The sequence below is a fragment of the Anolis sagrei genome, chromosome 6 (genome assembly GCF_037176765.1).
Source record: "Anolis sagrei isolate rAnoSag1 chromosome 6, rAnoSag1.mat, whole genome shotgun sequence".
Classification (NCBI taxonomy): Eukaryota; Metazoa; Chordata; class Lepidosauria; order Squamata; family Dactyloidae; genus Anolis; species Anolis sagrei.
The window spans coordinates 100,875,390-100,892,272 of record NC_090026.1 but is presented as its reverse complement, the minus strand read 5'-3'; the positions used below and the strand labels follow the sequence as shown (position 1 = coordinate 100,892,272).

At 43.0% G+C, this 16,883-nt stretch overlaps 1 protein-coding gene across 6 annotated transcripts in view; it reads left to right on the top strand.

Moving 5' to 3' along the window:
• DYNC1I1 (dynein cytoplasmic 1 intermediate chain 1) overlaps nucleotides 1-16,883 on the top strand; it is a 238,670-nt gene that overhangs the window by 193,033 nt on the left and 28,754 nt on the right. For all 6 annotated transcript variants that reach the window (XM_060782223.2, XM_060782221.2, XM_060782226.2 and 3 more), the window contains one exon: nucleotides 8,695-8,835. In XM_060782223.2, the coding sequence (XP_060638206.1) occupies nucleotides 8,695-8,835 (141 nt within the window). The remainder of the gene's footprint in view (nucleotides 1-8,694; nucleotides 8,836-16,883) is intronic.

Genomic DNA, 16,883 nt, shown 5'->3' with positions numbered 1-16,883 from the left:
CAATCCCCTGTCAAGAATCAGGAAAATTGCAATCAAAGCACCCCCGACAGATGGCCATCTAACCTCTGCTTAAAGCCTCCCAAAGAAGGAGCCTCCACCACACTCCAGAGAGTTCCACTGCTGAACAGATCTCACAGATATTGCATGGCTAGGTATTATCAGAGGGTAATCAAGATGGCAAAGACTATGAAAGACAGAAGATAGTACTTGAGCCTACTGGGAAGGACAAAAAGGCATGAAGGAAGGAGAAGAGCAAGGAAAAAAGAAAAGCAGTATAACGGGTCCTTGGTATCCACTAGGATTTGGCTACAGGATGCCCCGATGGTTGGTAAAATCTGGGGTTGCTCATATATTCAAGTTATGGATGGTTGAATCTATGATTACAGAGGGCCAACTGTAGTATTTGGATGTTGTAGAGAAGTATGTTGTTGATGCCCCTGGTGGTGCAGTGGGTTAAACCACTGAGCTGCTGAACTTGCTGATTGAAAGGTCACAGGTTCAAATCCAGGGAGTGGCATGAGCTCCCACAGTTAGCTTCAGCTTCTGCCAACCTAGCCGTTTGAAAACATGCAAATGTGAGTAGATCAATAGGTACTGCTCTAGTGAGACGGTAGCGGTGCTCCATGCAGTCATGCCAGCCACATGACCTTGGAGGTGTCTACGGACAATGCCAGCTCTTCGGCTTAGCCATGGAGATGATCACCAACCCTCAGAATTGGACACGACTGGACTGAATGTCAGAGGAAAACCTTTGCCTTTACCTTAGAGAAGGCAGAATTACGTTTATAGAAAAACCACTATAAGAATCTAAAAGGATAAACAGGAAAGAGTCATTACCTTCCTGATAATTGAAAGCTAAATCTGGACCCAGGTACGGAAACTGTTTTGACTCAAGCACTACAGTCTTGTCAAGCATTCCAGGACAGCTATGAGAGGCCCTTGTGGACCAGTCTATCTCTGCCATGTGGTAGCACCAATATGCTTGCATGGATGCACACACATACCTACTTTTGGAAATTTTCATTCCTGTTTCTCAACAAACTTTGGAAACTCTAGTTCAGATACAGGGGGTTGGGGTGAAGACCAGAAGAAAAGGTCAGAAACTCATAGTACAATCCAGATGTTCCTTAGTTCTTTGTAGGGGAGAAGCCAGGATTTCTGAAACTAGTGTAATACTGATCTGAAAATTATAGATCTGTCAAAAATGCTACGGGTGAGCTGCAGATTTAAAACAGGTTAATTATCACAACTCTTGTTACTGTACTCTGGGACCTGTTGTTATTTTGTGACAATAGGTTGCTAGTGAACATTTCAAGCACTTTATAGAACAGTTTCTTGTGGTTTCTTGGTTGGGAGCAATTTCCATTTGAACATGATTAAAGAATTGCAGCAAGCAAACACAAAAGGTTCTTTTCTGAGGGTATATATACTCCTTCTTAGACAACATAGTGAACAGAGAGGAAAAAGAGATGTAAATTTCTGCTAGCTAAAGGACCTGTGGTGTTATGATTTGGAAATTCAGTTCAGAGACGTACCTTCATGGAGAGCCTATTATTCCATTGTGCGAAATACTTCTTTTATGATATAAGCAAAGCTGATAGATTTCACTGTAGCTTTTAAGAAGTTAAATGCTAGTTTAAACCTGCGAACATGTCCACATGCCTTCCTCTAAGTAGTAAGGTTCTTAATGTGTGGCGCCTCCTGGATTAAGGAAGATCCTTCATGTAGATATGCCAAGGAGCTGGCTGGATCTTTAGCCCTGGATGCAGGTATACTTATTTTCATCTTTCTGCATGCAGACTATTCTTTAGGATAGAAAGCAGACAGGCCATCAAAGTAAGTGGTTTATCAAGGAAAGCTGTATGCATCCCACACAGATTTGTGATTTTTCCAAAGGCTGAAATCCAATTGTGCAGTGCTTAAATTATGTACAGAGTAATATATAGCTATAATGTTGCCCTCAAAATGAAAGTGTGGATCTTATTGAAAGTTCTCTTAGAGGTATTTCTTCAAAGTGGTCTGGGTGTTCTGGGTTCTACTTATTGGGCGTATTGGGTATTTGTGCCAAATTTCATCCAGTGAATGAAAATATATCCTGCAATACCAGATATTTACATTACGATTCAAAACATGCAGTCATTTTGCTACAAAACAGTAGCAAAATTACAGTTGTGAAGTAGTAACAAAAATAATTTTGTGGTTGGGGGTCACCACAACATGAGGAATTGTATTAAGGGGTCGCGGCATTAGGAAGGTTGAGAATCACTGAGTTGGGGTATATATAGCTTTAAAATATAACTGCTCCGCTGCTCCTTTCAAAATACATATATATGGGTTGAGAAAATACTTATGTGTGTATGAAAGGAATTAGAAAAATCAATTTCTGGCACTATACTCTGTTTATCTTGTGTCATGTAGTGGTTTGAGCGCTGGACTCCAGTTCTGGTGACCATGTTTCAGAACCTGACTTGGTTAAAAAACCAACTGGGTGACCCTGAGCAAATCACATTCTCAGAGGGTGTCACTGACAAACCTTGTTTGAACAAATCTTGCCAAGAAAACATTGTCATAGGTTCATCTTAGGGTCTCCTTGGGTTGGAAATGCCTTCCACAACAAGTTTTGATAGACCATGAGCTTAACATTAGTCAACATCATGATGTGACAGAAAAAGAGCAATGCATTTTAAGGCTGCATTAATAGCAGCATGGTGTCTAGATGAAGGGCTGTAATATGCTTTGGTCAGACTTCACCTATAATTCTGTGGTAACAATTCAAGAAGGCAATTGACAAGCTGGAACAGCTCAAGAGGAGAGTGATCAAGATGGCAAAAGGTTTTAAAACCATGCTCTTTAAGAAGAGATCTCCAAAATGGGCCGAAAGCAGCCCTCCAAGGTCATTTATCCAGCAACTGCCCTAAACTTTAGACTAAGGGTCACCCTAACCCTGAAATGGCTTGAAGGCACAAAACAACAAAAATCCTAATGAACTCGGCCATCTCATCAGCCAAAAGCAGGCCAAACCTCCCATTGAAATACTGGTGTATTTACGCTGGTTAAAATGGATCTTCATCATAATTATAAAATCATACAGAATGATACAATCAAAGAATTGGAAGAGACCTCATGGGCCATCCAGTCCAACCCCCTGCCCAGAAGCAGGAAAATCACATTCGAAGCACTCCGGACAGATGGCCATCCAGCCTTTGTTTAAAAGCTTCCAAAGAAGGAGCCTCCACCACACTCTGGGGCAGAGAGTTCCACTGCTGAAGAGCTTTCACAGTTAGGAAGTTCTTCTTAATGTTCAGGTGGAATCTTCTTTCCTGTAGTTTGAAGCCATTGTTCCGCGTCCTAGTCTCCAGGGCAGCAGAAAACAAGCTTGCTCCCTCCTCCCTATGACTTCCCCTCACATAATTATATATGGCCATCATGTCTCCTCTCAGCCTTCTCTTCTGTAGGCTAAACATGCCACTCTTCATAGGGTTGTTCTCCAGACCCTTGATCATTTTAGTCGCCCTCCTCTGGAACATTTCAGCTTGTCAACATCTCCCTTCAATTGCAGTGACCAGAATTGGACACAGTATTCCAGGTGTGGTCTGACCAAGGCAGAATAGAGGGGTAGTATGACTTCCCTGGATCTAGACACTATACTGCTATTTATGCAGTAAGTAAAGTAAACTTTATTACAGTCCATGGCCAGATCATAACAGGTAGACCCAGTCCCATACATCCACATCAAAACCAAGGGGTTATATACTTCAAACTTATGCAGACCAAAATCCCATTGGCTTTTTTTTGCCGCCACATCTCATTGTTGGCTCATGTTTAACTTGTTGTCCATGAAGACTCCAAGATCTTTTTTTACACATAGTACTATTGAGCCAGGCATCCCCCATTCTGCATCTTTGCATTTCATTTTTTCTGCCTAAGTGGAGTATCTTGCATTTGTCACTGTTGAACTTCATTTTGCTAGTTTTGGCCCTCTCTAATCTATTAAGATTGTTTTGAATTCTGCTATTGTATTGTTCTTTATTGTATTTTTGCACTACAAATAAGATATATGCAGTGTGCATAGGAATTGCTTCATGCGTTTTCCAAACTATAGCCCGGCCCCCCAACAGTATGGGGGACTGTGAACCGGCCTTCTACTTAAAAAGTTTGAGAACTCCTGTTTTGAAGAATGACTTAGAGAGCTGGGCATGTTTAGCTTTGGGAACAGAAAAATGAGAGGTGATATGATACATATCAGAATGGATCTCAATCTTGTTTTCTGCTGCGCCAGAGGCCAGGACGGGTTCAAATTGTTAGAAAAGAGATTCCACCTAAACATTTGGAAGAATGTCTTGATGGCAAGAGCTGTTTAGCAGTGGAGTGACTTGCCTCAAAAGATGATGGACTCTTCTGCATAAGAAATCTTTAAACAGAGTTGGATGACCATCTTGCAGGAATGCTTTGTATTTCTGCATGACTGAGGCTTGGATGGCTGTAGATATAGTCCTTGGGTTCCCTTCCAAACCCATGATTCTGTGAAACTCTCTCTTGCACTCTGTCCCTATGTATATACAAATATACATACAAACATATGCCCTTTTGCAGACACTTAAAAACTCCACTGTTTAGATTTCTGTCGAGAGCAATAAGAATATTTAATTTCTTTTATCTCTAGAGTTTTCATTATCATTTAAATTTCATTTTACGTTAATTGATTGGGGATTAGCAAAGCCATTATTCAGAAATCAGACTAAGACGAGCCAGATGCGATGAATAATTCATGACGCCCAATTACATGTTACAATTCTGGTGTACCTTTTAAAAACTTGCCTCCAACTTCCAGTCTGTTGTGAAATGAAATGACGGCACTTAAAAGTCAAGCAACGGCGGCACGCTCTCTTGAGCAGCTGTGCTCTCTGAACCTTGCCACCTCCTCTCCCAAAATAAAATCTTAGAACACCGTGTGTGGGGTGCGGGGAGGCAGCCGAGGCAAAGATGTCAGGCACTGGATAATCTTGCCATTAACAATGAAAGGAAGCTTTGGCAAGTAGTACAGAGAAAAAAGGAATGGGAATGGGAATAAATAACTTGACACGTTTATATAAAAGAATGCTGTTTAGTATGGAAAGATGCCACTAGATCATTCTGATAATTGATTGTTTTATAGTATGCAGGATTTAAAAGCCAACCCACAGAACTTCTGATGACTATTTTTCTTGCATCCGTTAATCACTAAAAATACTAATCAGAGGGATTAATGAAAAGGCAATGACAGTAGAGTCTCACTTATCCAACCTTCGTTCATCCAGTGTTCTGTATTATCCAACGCAGTCTGCCTCCCATCGGGATCTACAGCTGTTTCAATACATTGCAAGGTTTTGGTGCTAAATTCGTAAATTTAGTAATTACTATTCTTTATTTACAGTATTTATATTCCGCCCTTCTGACCCCGCAGGAGACTCAGGGTGGATTACAGTGCACATATACATGGCAAACATTCAGTGCCATTTAGACATACAACATATATAGACAGACACAGAGGCAATTTAACATTCCAGCTTTTCCCAGCTTCATGAGGGTATGCTGTGTTTTGAACTGCTTTTTCTGTCTATTTGTTGTAAAACATGATGGTGCTTAATTTGTAAAATCATAACGTAATTTGATGTTTAATAGGCTTTTCCTCAAGCCCTCCTTATTATCCAACATTTTCACTTATCCAACTGTCTGCTGGCCCATTTATGTTGGATAAACGGAACTCTACTGTATAAATAAATTGGTAAAATATTACAGATTCTGACTTCGGCTCCAGTTCAAACTGAGCTGCCTCTAAGGTGAATGTAGTTCACGTTCCGTTGTGAACCTCCTTAAATATTATCTCTTAGGTTGGACCATACACAGTTAAGGTAATAAGTGTATGGATCAAGAAATGCTCTATGTCTATGAGCTGGCATTGTCTGTAGATGCCTCCAAGGTCATCACTGCATGGAGTGCTGCTGCCTTCCTGCAGAAGCGGTACCTATTGATCTACTCACATTTGCATGTTTCCAAACTGCTAGGTTGGCAGACGCTGGGGCTAACTGCAGGAGCTCACCCTGCTCCCCGGATTCAAACCGCCACTTTTGGTCAGCAGGTTCAGAAGCTCAGCAGTTTAATCTGCTGCACCACCAGGGGGCCCATTAGCCCACTGACCATATAATAAAGCAGTTTAGCTTCATATAATGCACTTCAGTGCAGTTTAAACTGCATTATCGGACAGTGAGGATCCAGCCTGATTTGCCAGAAACTGTGAAGTCCTGCATGGTGTAACACTTTGTGTCATCTGTGTTTTGAAGGGACAACTAAGGTGTAAGGTGGACTGGAGTCACATAATGTTTTGCGGCAACATAAATATGACACTCATGTTTGGGTTTAAGCTTTCAGTTTAGTTACAAGTGAGTCCAAGTCCACAAAAACCTTTTTTTCAGAAATCAGTATCACTCATCTTCAAGAGGCTGAAGGATTTCTCACAGTTTTCTTGTTGGAAACAGATAATGAAACAGGAAGGCAGGATCAAAATGTTGTAAAATAAATAATAAACAACACAACAGACTCTCAGTCTACCAGAACTCTCAATCAATGGGCAAAAATTAGAAAAAAATGATGGAATGTTTAAAAGCTGTTTCTATACTATAGAAAAACAGTGTCACATCACGTTTGCCTTTACATGTCTTCATATGCTATGAATGGCTACATTTCAATATTAATATCAAGTCAATACAGAGTATTGTTGAAGGCTTTCATGGCCGGAATCACTGGGTTGGGGTGAGTTTTCCAGGCTGTATAGCCATGTTCCAGAAGCATTCTCTCCTGATATTTTGCCCACAACTATGACAGTCATCCTCCGAGGTTGTGAGATGTGTTGGAAACTAGGAAAATGGGGTTTATATATTTGTAGAGAAGACTATTATGCTGGGGAAAGTAGAAGGAGAAAGGAAGAGGGGCCGACCAAGGGCAAGATGGATAGATGGCATCCTTGAAGTGACTGGACTGACCTTGAAGGAGCTGGGGGTGGTGACGGCCGACAGGGAGCTCTGGCGTGGGCTGGTCCATGAGGTCACGAAGTCGGAGATGACTGAATGAATGAACAACATATTTGTGGAATGTCCAGGGTGGGAAAAAGAGGTAGGCGTGAATGTTTCAATTGGCTACCTTGATTAGCATTTAATGGCCTAGCAGTTTCAAGGTCTGGCTTCTTATTGCCTGGGGGAATCCTTTGTTGGGAGGTGATTAGCTGGCCCTGATTCTTGACCAGAATCCCCGTTTTTGAGTTTATGATGTGGTGTACTCTGGACTACGGAGTCCCCAGTGGCGCAGTGTGTTAAAGCACCGAGCTTCTGAACTTGCTGACCAAAAGGTTGCAGGTTCGAATCTGGGGAGTGGGGTGAGCTCCCGCTGTTAGCCCCAGCTTCTGCCAACCTTGTTGTTGTTCATTCATTCAGTCGTCTCCGACTCTTCGTGACCTCATGGACCAGCCCACGCCAGAGCTCCCTGTCGGCCGTCACCACCCCCAGCTCCTTCAAGGTCAGTTCAGTCACTTCAAGGATGCCATCCATCCATCTTGCCCTTGGTCGGCCCCTCTTCCTTTTGCCTTCCACTTTCCCCAGCATCATTGTCTTCTCTAGGCTTTGCTGTCTCCTCATGATGTGGCCAAAGTACTTCAACTTTGTCTCTAGTATCCTTCCCTCCAGTGAGCAGTCGGGCTTTATTTCCTGGAGGATGGACTGGTTGGATCTTCTTGCAGTCCAAGGCAACCTAGCAGTTCGAAAACATGCAAATGGGAGTAGATAAATAGGTACCGCTCTGGCAGGAAGGTAACAGCCCTCCAATGCAGTCATGCTGGCCACATGACCTTGGAGGTGTTTAAGGACAATGTCGGCTCTTCGGCTTAGAAATGGAGATGAGCACCAACCCCCAGAGTAGGACAGACTGGATTTATTGTCAGTGGAAAACCTTTACCTTTAACCTACTCTGGAATATAATATTAGCTAGGTTTAATAGGAAGTCTCAAGCAACCAGAAACGGCATTTAAAAATCCGATATCTCCCAATCCCCACGCGTGCCGGTTTACTGAGAGTGTGCGCTTTCCCTTCCCACTCCTGGAGGGTGAAAATCCTGTCTTGATGAGCCATGTTTTGCTCCAAAGCCAACAAAGCCTGCGGGCGTCTCCTTTGAAAAGATTGGAAGATTGCAGCCCTTGGCCAGTGGCGCTAGGTGGCGCTGTTCGTCTTCCCTTCAGCAGGGAAAATGAATCTCCTTTGGCCCTTTTTTTGCAGGGCGACCCACTCGCTTTGAGTTACAGCCAAAAAAAAAAAAAAAACCCTTCTCCCTTCCCCCACCCCCTAATTTTCCCCTTGGGCTGTGGCCGCTCCTTTTACCTGTGGGCTCTTATAGTGCAAAGTTTGCATTTGTCCCCGATCTCCCCCCCCCCCAGCCTATGCCTTTTCAGCCCCCCTCCCCCTTTTAGGGCTCAGCTCTGTCCCAGGGGGACCTTTCATCTCGGGGAAGTTTTATGACACTTGGGTTTGAATGTGCAAAGTTTTTAATTAGACTCGCCAGACAGCCCCAGGCAGCGGCAGCGCCACGAAGTCTTCATGCTTCTTCTCTTCTCTCTCTCCCCCCCCCCCCTTTTCCCCTTCCTTTCTCTCTCTCTCTCTCTCTCCTTTGCAGCACAACAAGCCGCTCTACTCCTTTGAAGACAATGCCGACTATGTCTACGATGTCATGTGGTCGCCTGTTCATCCCGCGCTCTTTGCCTGTGTGGACGGGATGGGCCGCCTGGATCTCTGGAACCTCAATAATGACACCGAGGTGAGGCTTCAAGGAAGAAGAAGGAGGGGAGGAGGAGGGGAGGATATGGGTGTGTCTGTCAAGCCTGCTCTGCATAAGGGACAAAGGTCTAGGGATCCATCTGGCCACCAGAGCCTGCTCTGCATAGAGGAGGAAGGTCTGGAGATCTTTCTGGCCTCCAGATCTGGCTTTCAGAGCCTGCTCTGCATAGAAGAGGAAGGTCTCCAGATCATCTTGGTATCCAGAACCTGCTTTGCATAGAGGAGGAAGGTCTGGAGATTCTTCTGGCCTCCAGATCAGGCCTTCAGAACCTGCTCTGCATAGAAGATTAAGGTCTGGAGATCCTCCTGGCCTCCAGATCTGGCCTCCAGAGCCTGCTTTGCGTAGAGGAAGAAGGTCTGGAGATCCTTCTGGCCTCCAGAACTGGCCTGCTTTGCATAAAGGAGGAAGGTCTGATCCTCCTGGCCTCCAGAACCTGCTTTGCATAGAGGAAGAAGGTCTTGAGATCCTTTTAGCCTCCAGATCTGGCCTCCAGAACCTGCTTTGCATAGAGGAGGAAGGTCTGGAGATCCTCCTGGCCTTCAGAACCTGCTTTGCATAGAGGAAGAAGGTTTTGAGATCCCTTTGGCCTCCAGATCTGGCCTCCAGAGCCTGCTTTGCATAGAGGAGAAAGGTCTGGAGATCCTACTATCCTCCATAACCTGCTTTGCATAGAGGAAGAAGGTCTGGAGATTATTCTGGCCTCCAGATCTGGCCTCCAGAGCCTGCTTTGCATAGAGGAGGAAGGTCTGGAGATCCTACTGGCCTCCATAACCTGCTTTGCATAGAGGAGGAAGGTCTGGAGATCCTTCTGGCCTCCAGATCTGGCCTTCAGAGCCTGCTCTGCATAGAAGAGGAAGGTCTGGAGATCCTCCTGGCCTTCAGAGCCTGCTTTGCATAGATCCTTCTGGCCTCCAGATCTGTCCTCCAGAGCCTACTTTGTGTAGAGGATGAGGGGTTACAAATCAGTTTTTGGTCAACTTTAGATTTGGTTTGGGGTGCTGATTCAGAAAATTGCATTAGATTGACCAAGTCAACTCTAGTCTTTGATACAGAACATATGCCATGGTCAGTGAAAGGGAAGAAGTGGCAAGTGGCGCAAAAGGAGCAGAAATAAAATAAATGAAATAAATAAAGAGGAAGGAGGCTCGCAGACAATATTTTCGTTCTCGCATCCCACTGGTGGTCTGCGGTCCACAGGTTAAGAACCACTGGCTTAGATGCACCCTTAGATGGCTTTCCAAAGATTCCAGGGACCACCCGCTCTACAGCGGTCCTCATCCTTTAGAGGCTAATTTGAGTTGTATGTCCTTTACTTTGTTTTAAAGAAATTTCTGTGTCACCTCTGGACCACAAAGCCCTGTAGATGATGAACAACAATGAAAACTAGGCTAGTGTGGTTGTCAAACTGGTTTTGCACAAAGGAGGAAGATCTGAAGATTTTTTCTTCTCACCAAAGCCTCTTGACACCACTTTGACCGCAATCGCTAAATGGCATGGAGTCTTGGGACTTGTAGTTTGATGACGCACCAACTACATCTCCCAGGATTCTATAGCAAGTAGCCATGTGGCAGTTCCAGTGATATTAAGGTGGATATCACTTATGGTGGTTCTCAACCGCAGATGTTTTGGCCTTTAGAAATCCTAACAGCTGGGATTTCTGAGAGTTGTAGGCCAAAACACCTGCAGGTTGAAGAACTGGTGGAGCTGCACCCTTCAATGGCTTGCTTGGAAATGGTCAGCTTTCCAGAGATCCCTGGTCCACTAGCTCTGCTGCAGTTCCTCAAGGTCCAATTGGAGTTACTACTACTACTACTACATATATACATATTTCCCCATGGGGACTGTGGGCAGTTCATAACAAACAGTGGCAAACATTAAATGTCCTATAATAAAGTTTATGTCCTTTATTATTTTTTATTTGTGTATTCACGAGATTTCATTGGGGTTGTCTAGAGCCCTGGAAGTGATAGACAACACCAATGAAAACAGTGCAAAGAGGAGATGCTGGATGCAACTACACTGCAAAATGAATGTGGCTTGACACCACTTGAAGTGCCATGACTCAGGCCTCATCTAGACTGCCATACAACCCAGTTTCTGAATTCAGATTATCTCATTTGAGCTGGATTATATGGCAGTGTAGACTCACATAATCCAGTTCAAAGCAGATAATCTGGATTCAGAAAATGTATTATATGGCAGTGTAGATATCCAGCTTCACTGCTATGGGATCTTGGGACTTGCATTTTGATGAGGCACCAGCACCCATCAGACTACACCACCCATAATTCTATAGCATTTGGCCATGGCAGTTCAAGTGATGTCAAACTGCATTCATTCTGCTATGTAGACCACTTGGATGTAAATGTGTGCTTTCCAAAGATCCCTGGCCCAGAAACCGTGCTGCACCTCTTTCAACACCCATTGGAGTTTATTTCCTTCATTTATTTATTTTTATAGTCAAAATATTTCTATATCTTATAAATATTATACATATTTATATATCGAGCACTGGAGGCGATGAACAACAAAGAGGAGACATCAACACCATAGATCTAATGCCTCAGGCCTGCTTGGCCAGATGTGTTTGAAAAGCTTAAATTTACAAACAAGCAGTATAAGGGTGCATATAGTATAACTGATGCAGTTTGACACCACTACCTGCCATGGCACAAAGCTTTAGGATGATGGGATTTGTAGTTTGCTGAGGCAACAGTGCTCCTGGGCAGAGAAGGAATTCTGCAGCATTAAGCCATGGCCATTCAAGTGGGGTCAAGCTGCCATGAGGAAGCAACTAGCAGCAATGGAAACAGTGGAGAGAGGAGATATTTTCAAATAACATTAAAATACTCTTTCAAAAGAAATAACTTTTGAAAGCAGTTTTAATCCTAAGATACAAGTTGGAAACAAATATCAAAAGCTATACAGAAGAGCACTGCATTGGCTGGCCACTGGAAGCTTTAAAGAGATGGAGCCAGTCTTATTTCCTTGAATAGGGAGTTGTAACTTCTGGGTGCTGCAGCAGAGAAGGCCCTGGTCTGTGCCCATACCAACTGATTCCTTCAGTGCAAACTGAATAAACTACAATTTAAGAGCCCCCAAGTAGACAGATAGACAAACACATCCATCGACCAACTTGTACACACAGACACATGTACAGAGGGAGAGACAATATATGCAAGTATATACAAGCAGTCCTCAACCTCCGAATAACGTAGGTTTGCTCTTGACTTGAATTTGTAAGTTAGAATAGATACTTTCAAAAGTGTAACTCCAGCCACATGCACACACACATAAGTAAAGGGTAAAGGTTTCCTCTTGACATTAAGTCTAGTTGTGTCCAACTCTAGGGGGTGATGCTCATCTCCATTTCTAACCGAAGAGTGGCATTGTCCGTAGATGCCTCCAAGGTCATGTGGCTGGCATGACTGCATGGAGCACCGTTCCTTCCCGTCAGAGCCGTACCTATTGATCTACTCACATTTGCATGTTTCGAACTATTAGGTTGGTGGAAGCTAGGGCTAACAGCAGGAGCTCACCCTGCTCCCCAGATTTGAACCACTGATCTTCTGGTCAGCAAATTCTGCAACTCAGCGGTTTAACCCGCTGCTCCACTGGGGGCTTCACATACACATATTAATTAATTATAGCTTTGGAAAGCATAAGGAAGGGTTAACACCCTTGTGGTGTCTGTTCGCCTTTTCAGAAGATTTCACCTCACTTTCTGTCCCTGTGACAATTGGATTTTGAAAAAAAATGGCTTGTTGCAGAAACAAGGATTAGTGATGAAGCAGAGACGCCTTTTCCCCATGATAACTTTTTCAGGAGTGAATTTCCTTCCCAAGAGGTAGATTTATTTCACTTTCTGTTGGCACTCCCCTCATTCTTAACTATGATTCATTTGTAAGTGGGATGCATTGTCGAAGGCTTTCATGGCTGGAATCACTGGGTTGTTGTAGGTTTTTTGGGCTGTATGGCCATGTTCGAGAACAGTGGTTCTCAACCTGGGGTCCCCAAATGTTTTTGGCCTTCAACTCCCAGGAATCCTAACAGCTGGTAAACTGGCTAGGATTTCTGGGAGTTGTAGGCAAAACATCTGGGGACCCCAGATTGAGAACCACTGTTCTAGAAGCATTCTCTACCTGCCATAGATTCAGGTGAAACATCAGGAGATAATGCTTCTGGAACATGGCCATACAGCCTGAAAAACCTACAACAATCCTATAAGTGGGATGTTACTTGGATAATACCAAGCAAATTCTGCAGAAGTCTCCAAGCTTTCAGAAGTTTGCACACTTCCAAGTTTTGGTCAGTCTTAATGAAGACATCATCCAACTATATATTTGGGCCTTCTGATAGCTTCAAACTACTACTTCTGTTATTATCTTCATCCGTCCCTGGTCCTACCATAGTAGGTCTTGCATACCCTGCAACATTTCACAGATGTCAACTGGGCCACCTAGTAACATCAGAGTTCCTCAAGATGGCTTTAGTAATAATTGAAGACAAACATAGAACCCAGGAGAGGCTGCAGGGAAGAAAAGCTGGAACATTTTAAAAGCAACTTTTAAAAAAAGAATTAATTGGGACTGTTCTTGCAGGGTTGGGACAGTTGGAGCACAAGGGCATGCAGAACATGCAGTTGATAGTGCACATGTGTGGAAATGGATCAGTGGGGATATATTAACACTAAGGCTTTTCTACCTATTTCAAAAATGTGTGAAATACGTACACTTCTTATAATTGGCAATTTAGTTTACGTGTCCATTTTCAAGGAGACTTGTTTGTTAGCAAGTTGATCCCTCCTTCTGTCCAGAACATCTTTTGTAAATTTCACCTATGTGGAGCTTCACTTGCTACAAAGAAGTTATGTGTAATGTATTGTCAAAGGCTTTCATGGCCGGAATCACTGTGTTGTTGTAGGTTTTTCAGGCTGTATGGCCATGTTCTGGAAGCATTCTCTCCTGACTTTTGCCTGCATCTGTGGCAGGTATCCTCAGAGGATGTGACCTCACATCCTCTGAGGATGCCGGCCACAGATGCAGGCGAAACATCAAGAGAGAATGCTTCTAGAACATGGCCATACAGCCCAAAAAACCTACAACAACCCAGAAGTTATATATGTTTGGCTTTCTCACATTGTTATTGGGGGTGGATCTACACTGTGGAATTAATTCAGTTTGACACCACTTTAACTGTCATAGCTCAATGATAAGGGATCCCGGCAGTGGTTATTTTACAAAGTCTTAAAACTGCCAAGGAGTACTGATGCCTCACCAAACTACATCTCCCATGTTTCTACAGCATTGAGCCATGTCAGTTAAAATAGTATCAAACTGCATCAATTCTACAGTGTAGCTGCATCCCAAGAAGCAGAGAGAAGGAGGTTCAGCTTCTCTTGATGTCCTCAGTGAACATATGAAACAGACTTTAGGTATTTCTGATTTGAGTAAGGTGCTACCCTCCTGCCAGCAATTGGGTTGGCATCTATCTCAGAATTAAAGGGGAAGGGAAATATATTCATGAAAATCCTATATAGAAAAAAAACCCTCATGTAATAGCAAACTTAATGGGGAGAGGACATGAATAGGGTAGTAGTATAAGTGTTTCTACTTAGAAGAGGAAATACCCATTGAACATAGTGGGGTATACCTATTAAGAAATAGGCCTAGGAAAGAAGTACAGTTCTGCAGTTCTCCGCACAGGTAGGGAGAAGGTGTATTGAACTTAGTGGGTCTTCCTTCTGGCTAAACCTTTAGAGGATTGGTCTTGCGAGTGGCCAAATCTATGTATGCCCTAAAAGGTTCAGGCCCAATTTACCATTCTGATCACATTGTCCCTTACCAACCTGCCCAATCATTACGATCTTCTGGAGAGACCCTTCTCTCGTTGCCGCTGCCTTAACAAATACGGTTGGCAGCAATGAGAGAGAGGGCCTTTTCGGTAGCTGCCCCAGTCCTTTGGAACTCTCTCCCCATTGAGATTAAAACTTCCCCTTCCCTGTTATCTTTCAAGAACCAGTTGAAGACCTACCTTTTCAAACAAGCTTTTGACGGATGAATTGAATTGCTAATGACAGCAAGGTCGATTTGTACCAAGCTTGGTGAAATATACTACTTAATTGATGAGTCTTCACAATAATTGTAATTGATTTTAAATGTTTTGAATGCTATATATATATATATATAATTTCTGGATGTTACTATGCTTTGTGCGATTTTTGTCTTGTATTTATGTGAAATGTGCTTTGATTTGAATTGTATTATGTTGTGAGCTGCTTTGGGTCCCATTAGGGAGAAAAGCAGGATATAAAGATATTATTATTGTTGTTATTGTTGTTGTTATTATTATTATTATTATTATTATTATGACACAAGAACACAGTATGTCACAGCAAATGAGATATTATTATTATTATTATTATTATTATGCCTACTTGGTATTAAATTCTAAGCACTCAGACCCAAGTCTAGATTCTACTAATCATTTACTCAGAGGAATCATTTACTGGAGGGAGTTCCTTTATATTAATGAAACCTATGACTCCCGACCCCAGCAGAGTTACTATCTGATGAATTCCGGGATTTATTTTCCCCAAGATCGGCTAAGTAGTAAGCTCCAGTGAGTTAACTAGGACTTACTCCACTTTAAGTAGGTTTGTGGTCTTGTTTGGATGTTTCCTGCCTCAAAATCCAGCTAATGCATTTAAGCTCCCACCCATTTTATTTGCAATGCAGTATTAATGAGGAGTGAGCCCCCAGTGGTGCAGTGGGTTAAAGCACTGGGTTGCTGAACTTGTTGACCAAAAGGTCGCAGGTTCAAATCCGGGGAGTGGCGTGAGCTGTCAGCCCCAGCGTCTGCCCGCTGTCAGCCTCAGCTTCTGCCAACCAAGCAATTCGAAAACATGTAAATGTGAGTAGATCAATACGTACCACTCCGGTGGGAAGGTAATTGCGCTCCTTGCAGTCATGCTGGCCACATGACCTTGGAGGTGTCTATGGACAACATCGGGTCTTCAGCTTAGATATGAAGATAAGCACCATACCCCAGAGTCGGACACGACTGGACTTAATGGGAGGAAACCTTTACCTACCTTTACCTATTAATGAGGAAGTGCTTAGTAATCTTAATTTGCTAGTAAAATACCAAGATTCAACCAGGGAGACCCAAATGCAAATCCTCACTCAGCCACAAAGCTTTCTAGGTGCACTTTGTTAGCCCTGCAAGGTTGATGGAAATAGTAAAGAAACGATAGGCTGCTTAGTGTAGAGCCATATAATGCAGTCAGAACTATATTGAACTGCATTATACATGCATCGGACTGCATTATATGTCTTCAGGGATTAATTAAAGAATTAAAATTGTAAAAAAAAGGTAAACAATGGAGTGGGAAGCATCATAAAGAAAACTGTATAGAGATTGTTAATGATGTTTTGGAAGTTGTAAGTATATAATGCAATTACATTTGTTTAATAGAAATCTGAAGGTGTGAATATGTTGTCGAAGGCTTTCATGTCCAGGATCACTGGGTTGCTGTAGGTTCTTCGGGCTCTATGGCCATGTTCCTGAAGCATTCTCTCCTGACGTTTTGCCTGCTTCTATGGCAGTGATCCTCAGAGGATGCCTGACATAGATGCAGGTGAAACATCAGGAGAGAATGCTTCAGGAACAGGTTGAAGTAGTAACTGTCCAGTCTTCCAGGCTGCTATTGAGCAAATCTAGCCAAGGCCTAAATCAGTCTTTTACGAGCCTGTCTACCCACACATTTTTAGGCAGTTGGTTGTGACCTAAAAGAAGCAAAAATTTTGTAATGTTCCTCAGTTGGTTGACTGAGTGATTTCTTTCTATTTCATCTTAGGGCCCTTCCACACAGCCCTATATCCCAGAATATCAAGGCAGAAAATATCTGCTTTGAACTGGGTTATCTGAGTCCACACTTTGATAATGTGGGATTTTCTGCCTTGATGTGCTGGGATATAGGGCTGTGTGGACGGGTCCTCAAATGATTTCTACAATGTAGTTTTTAA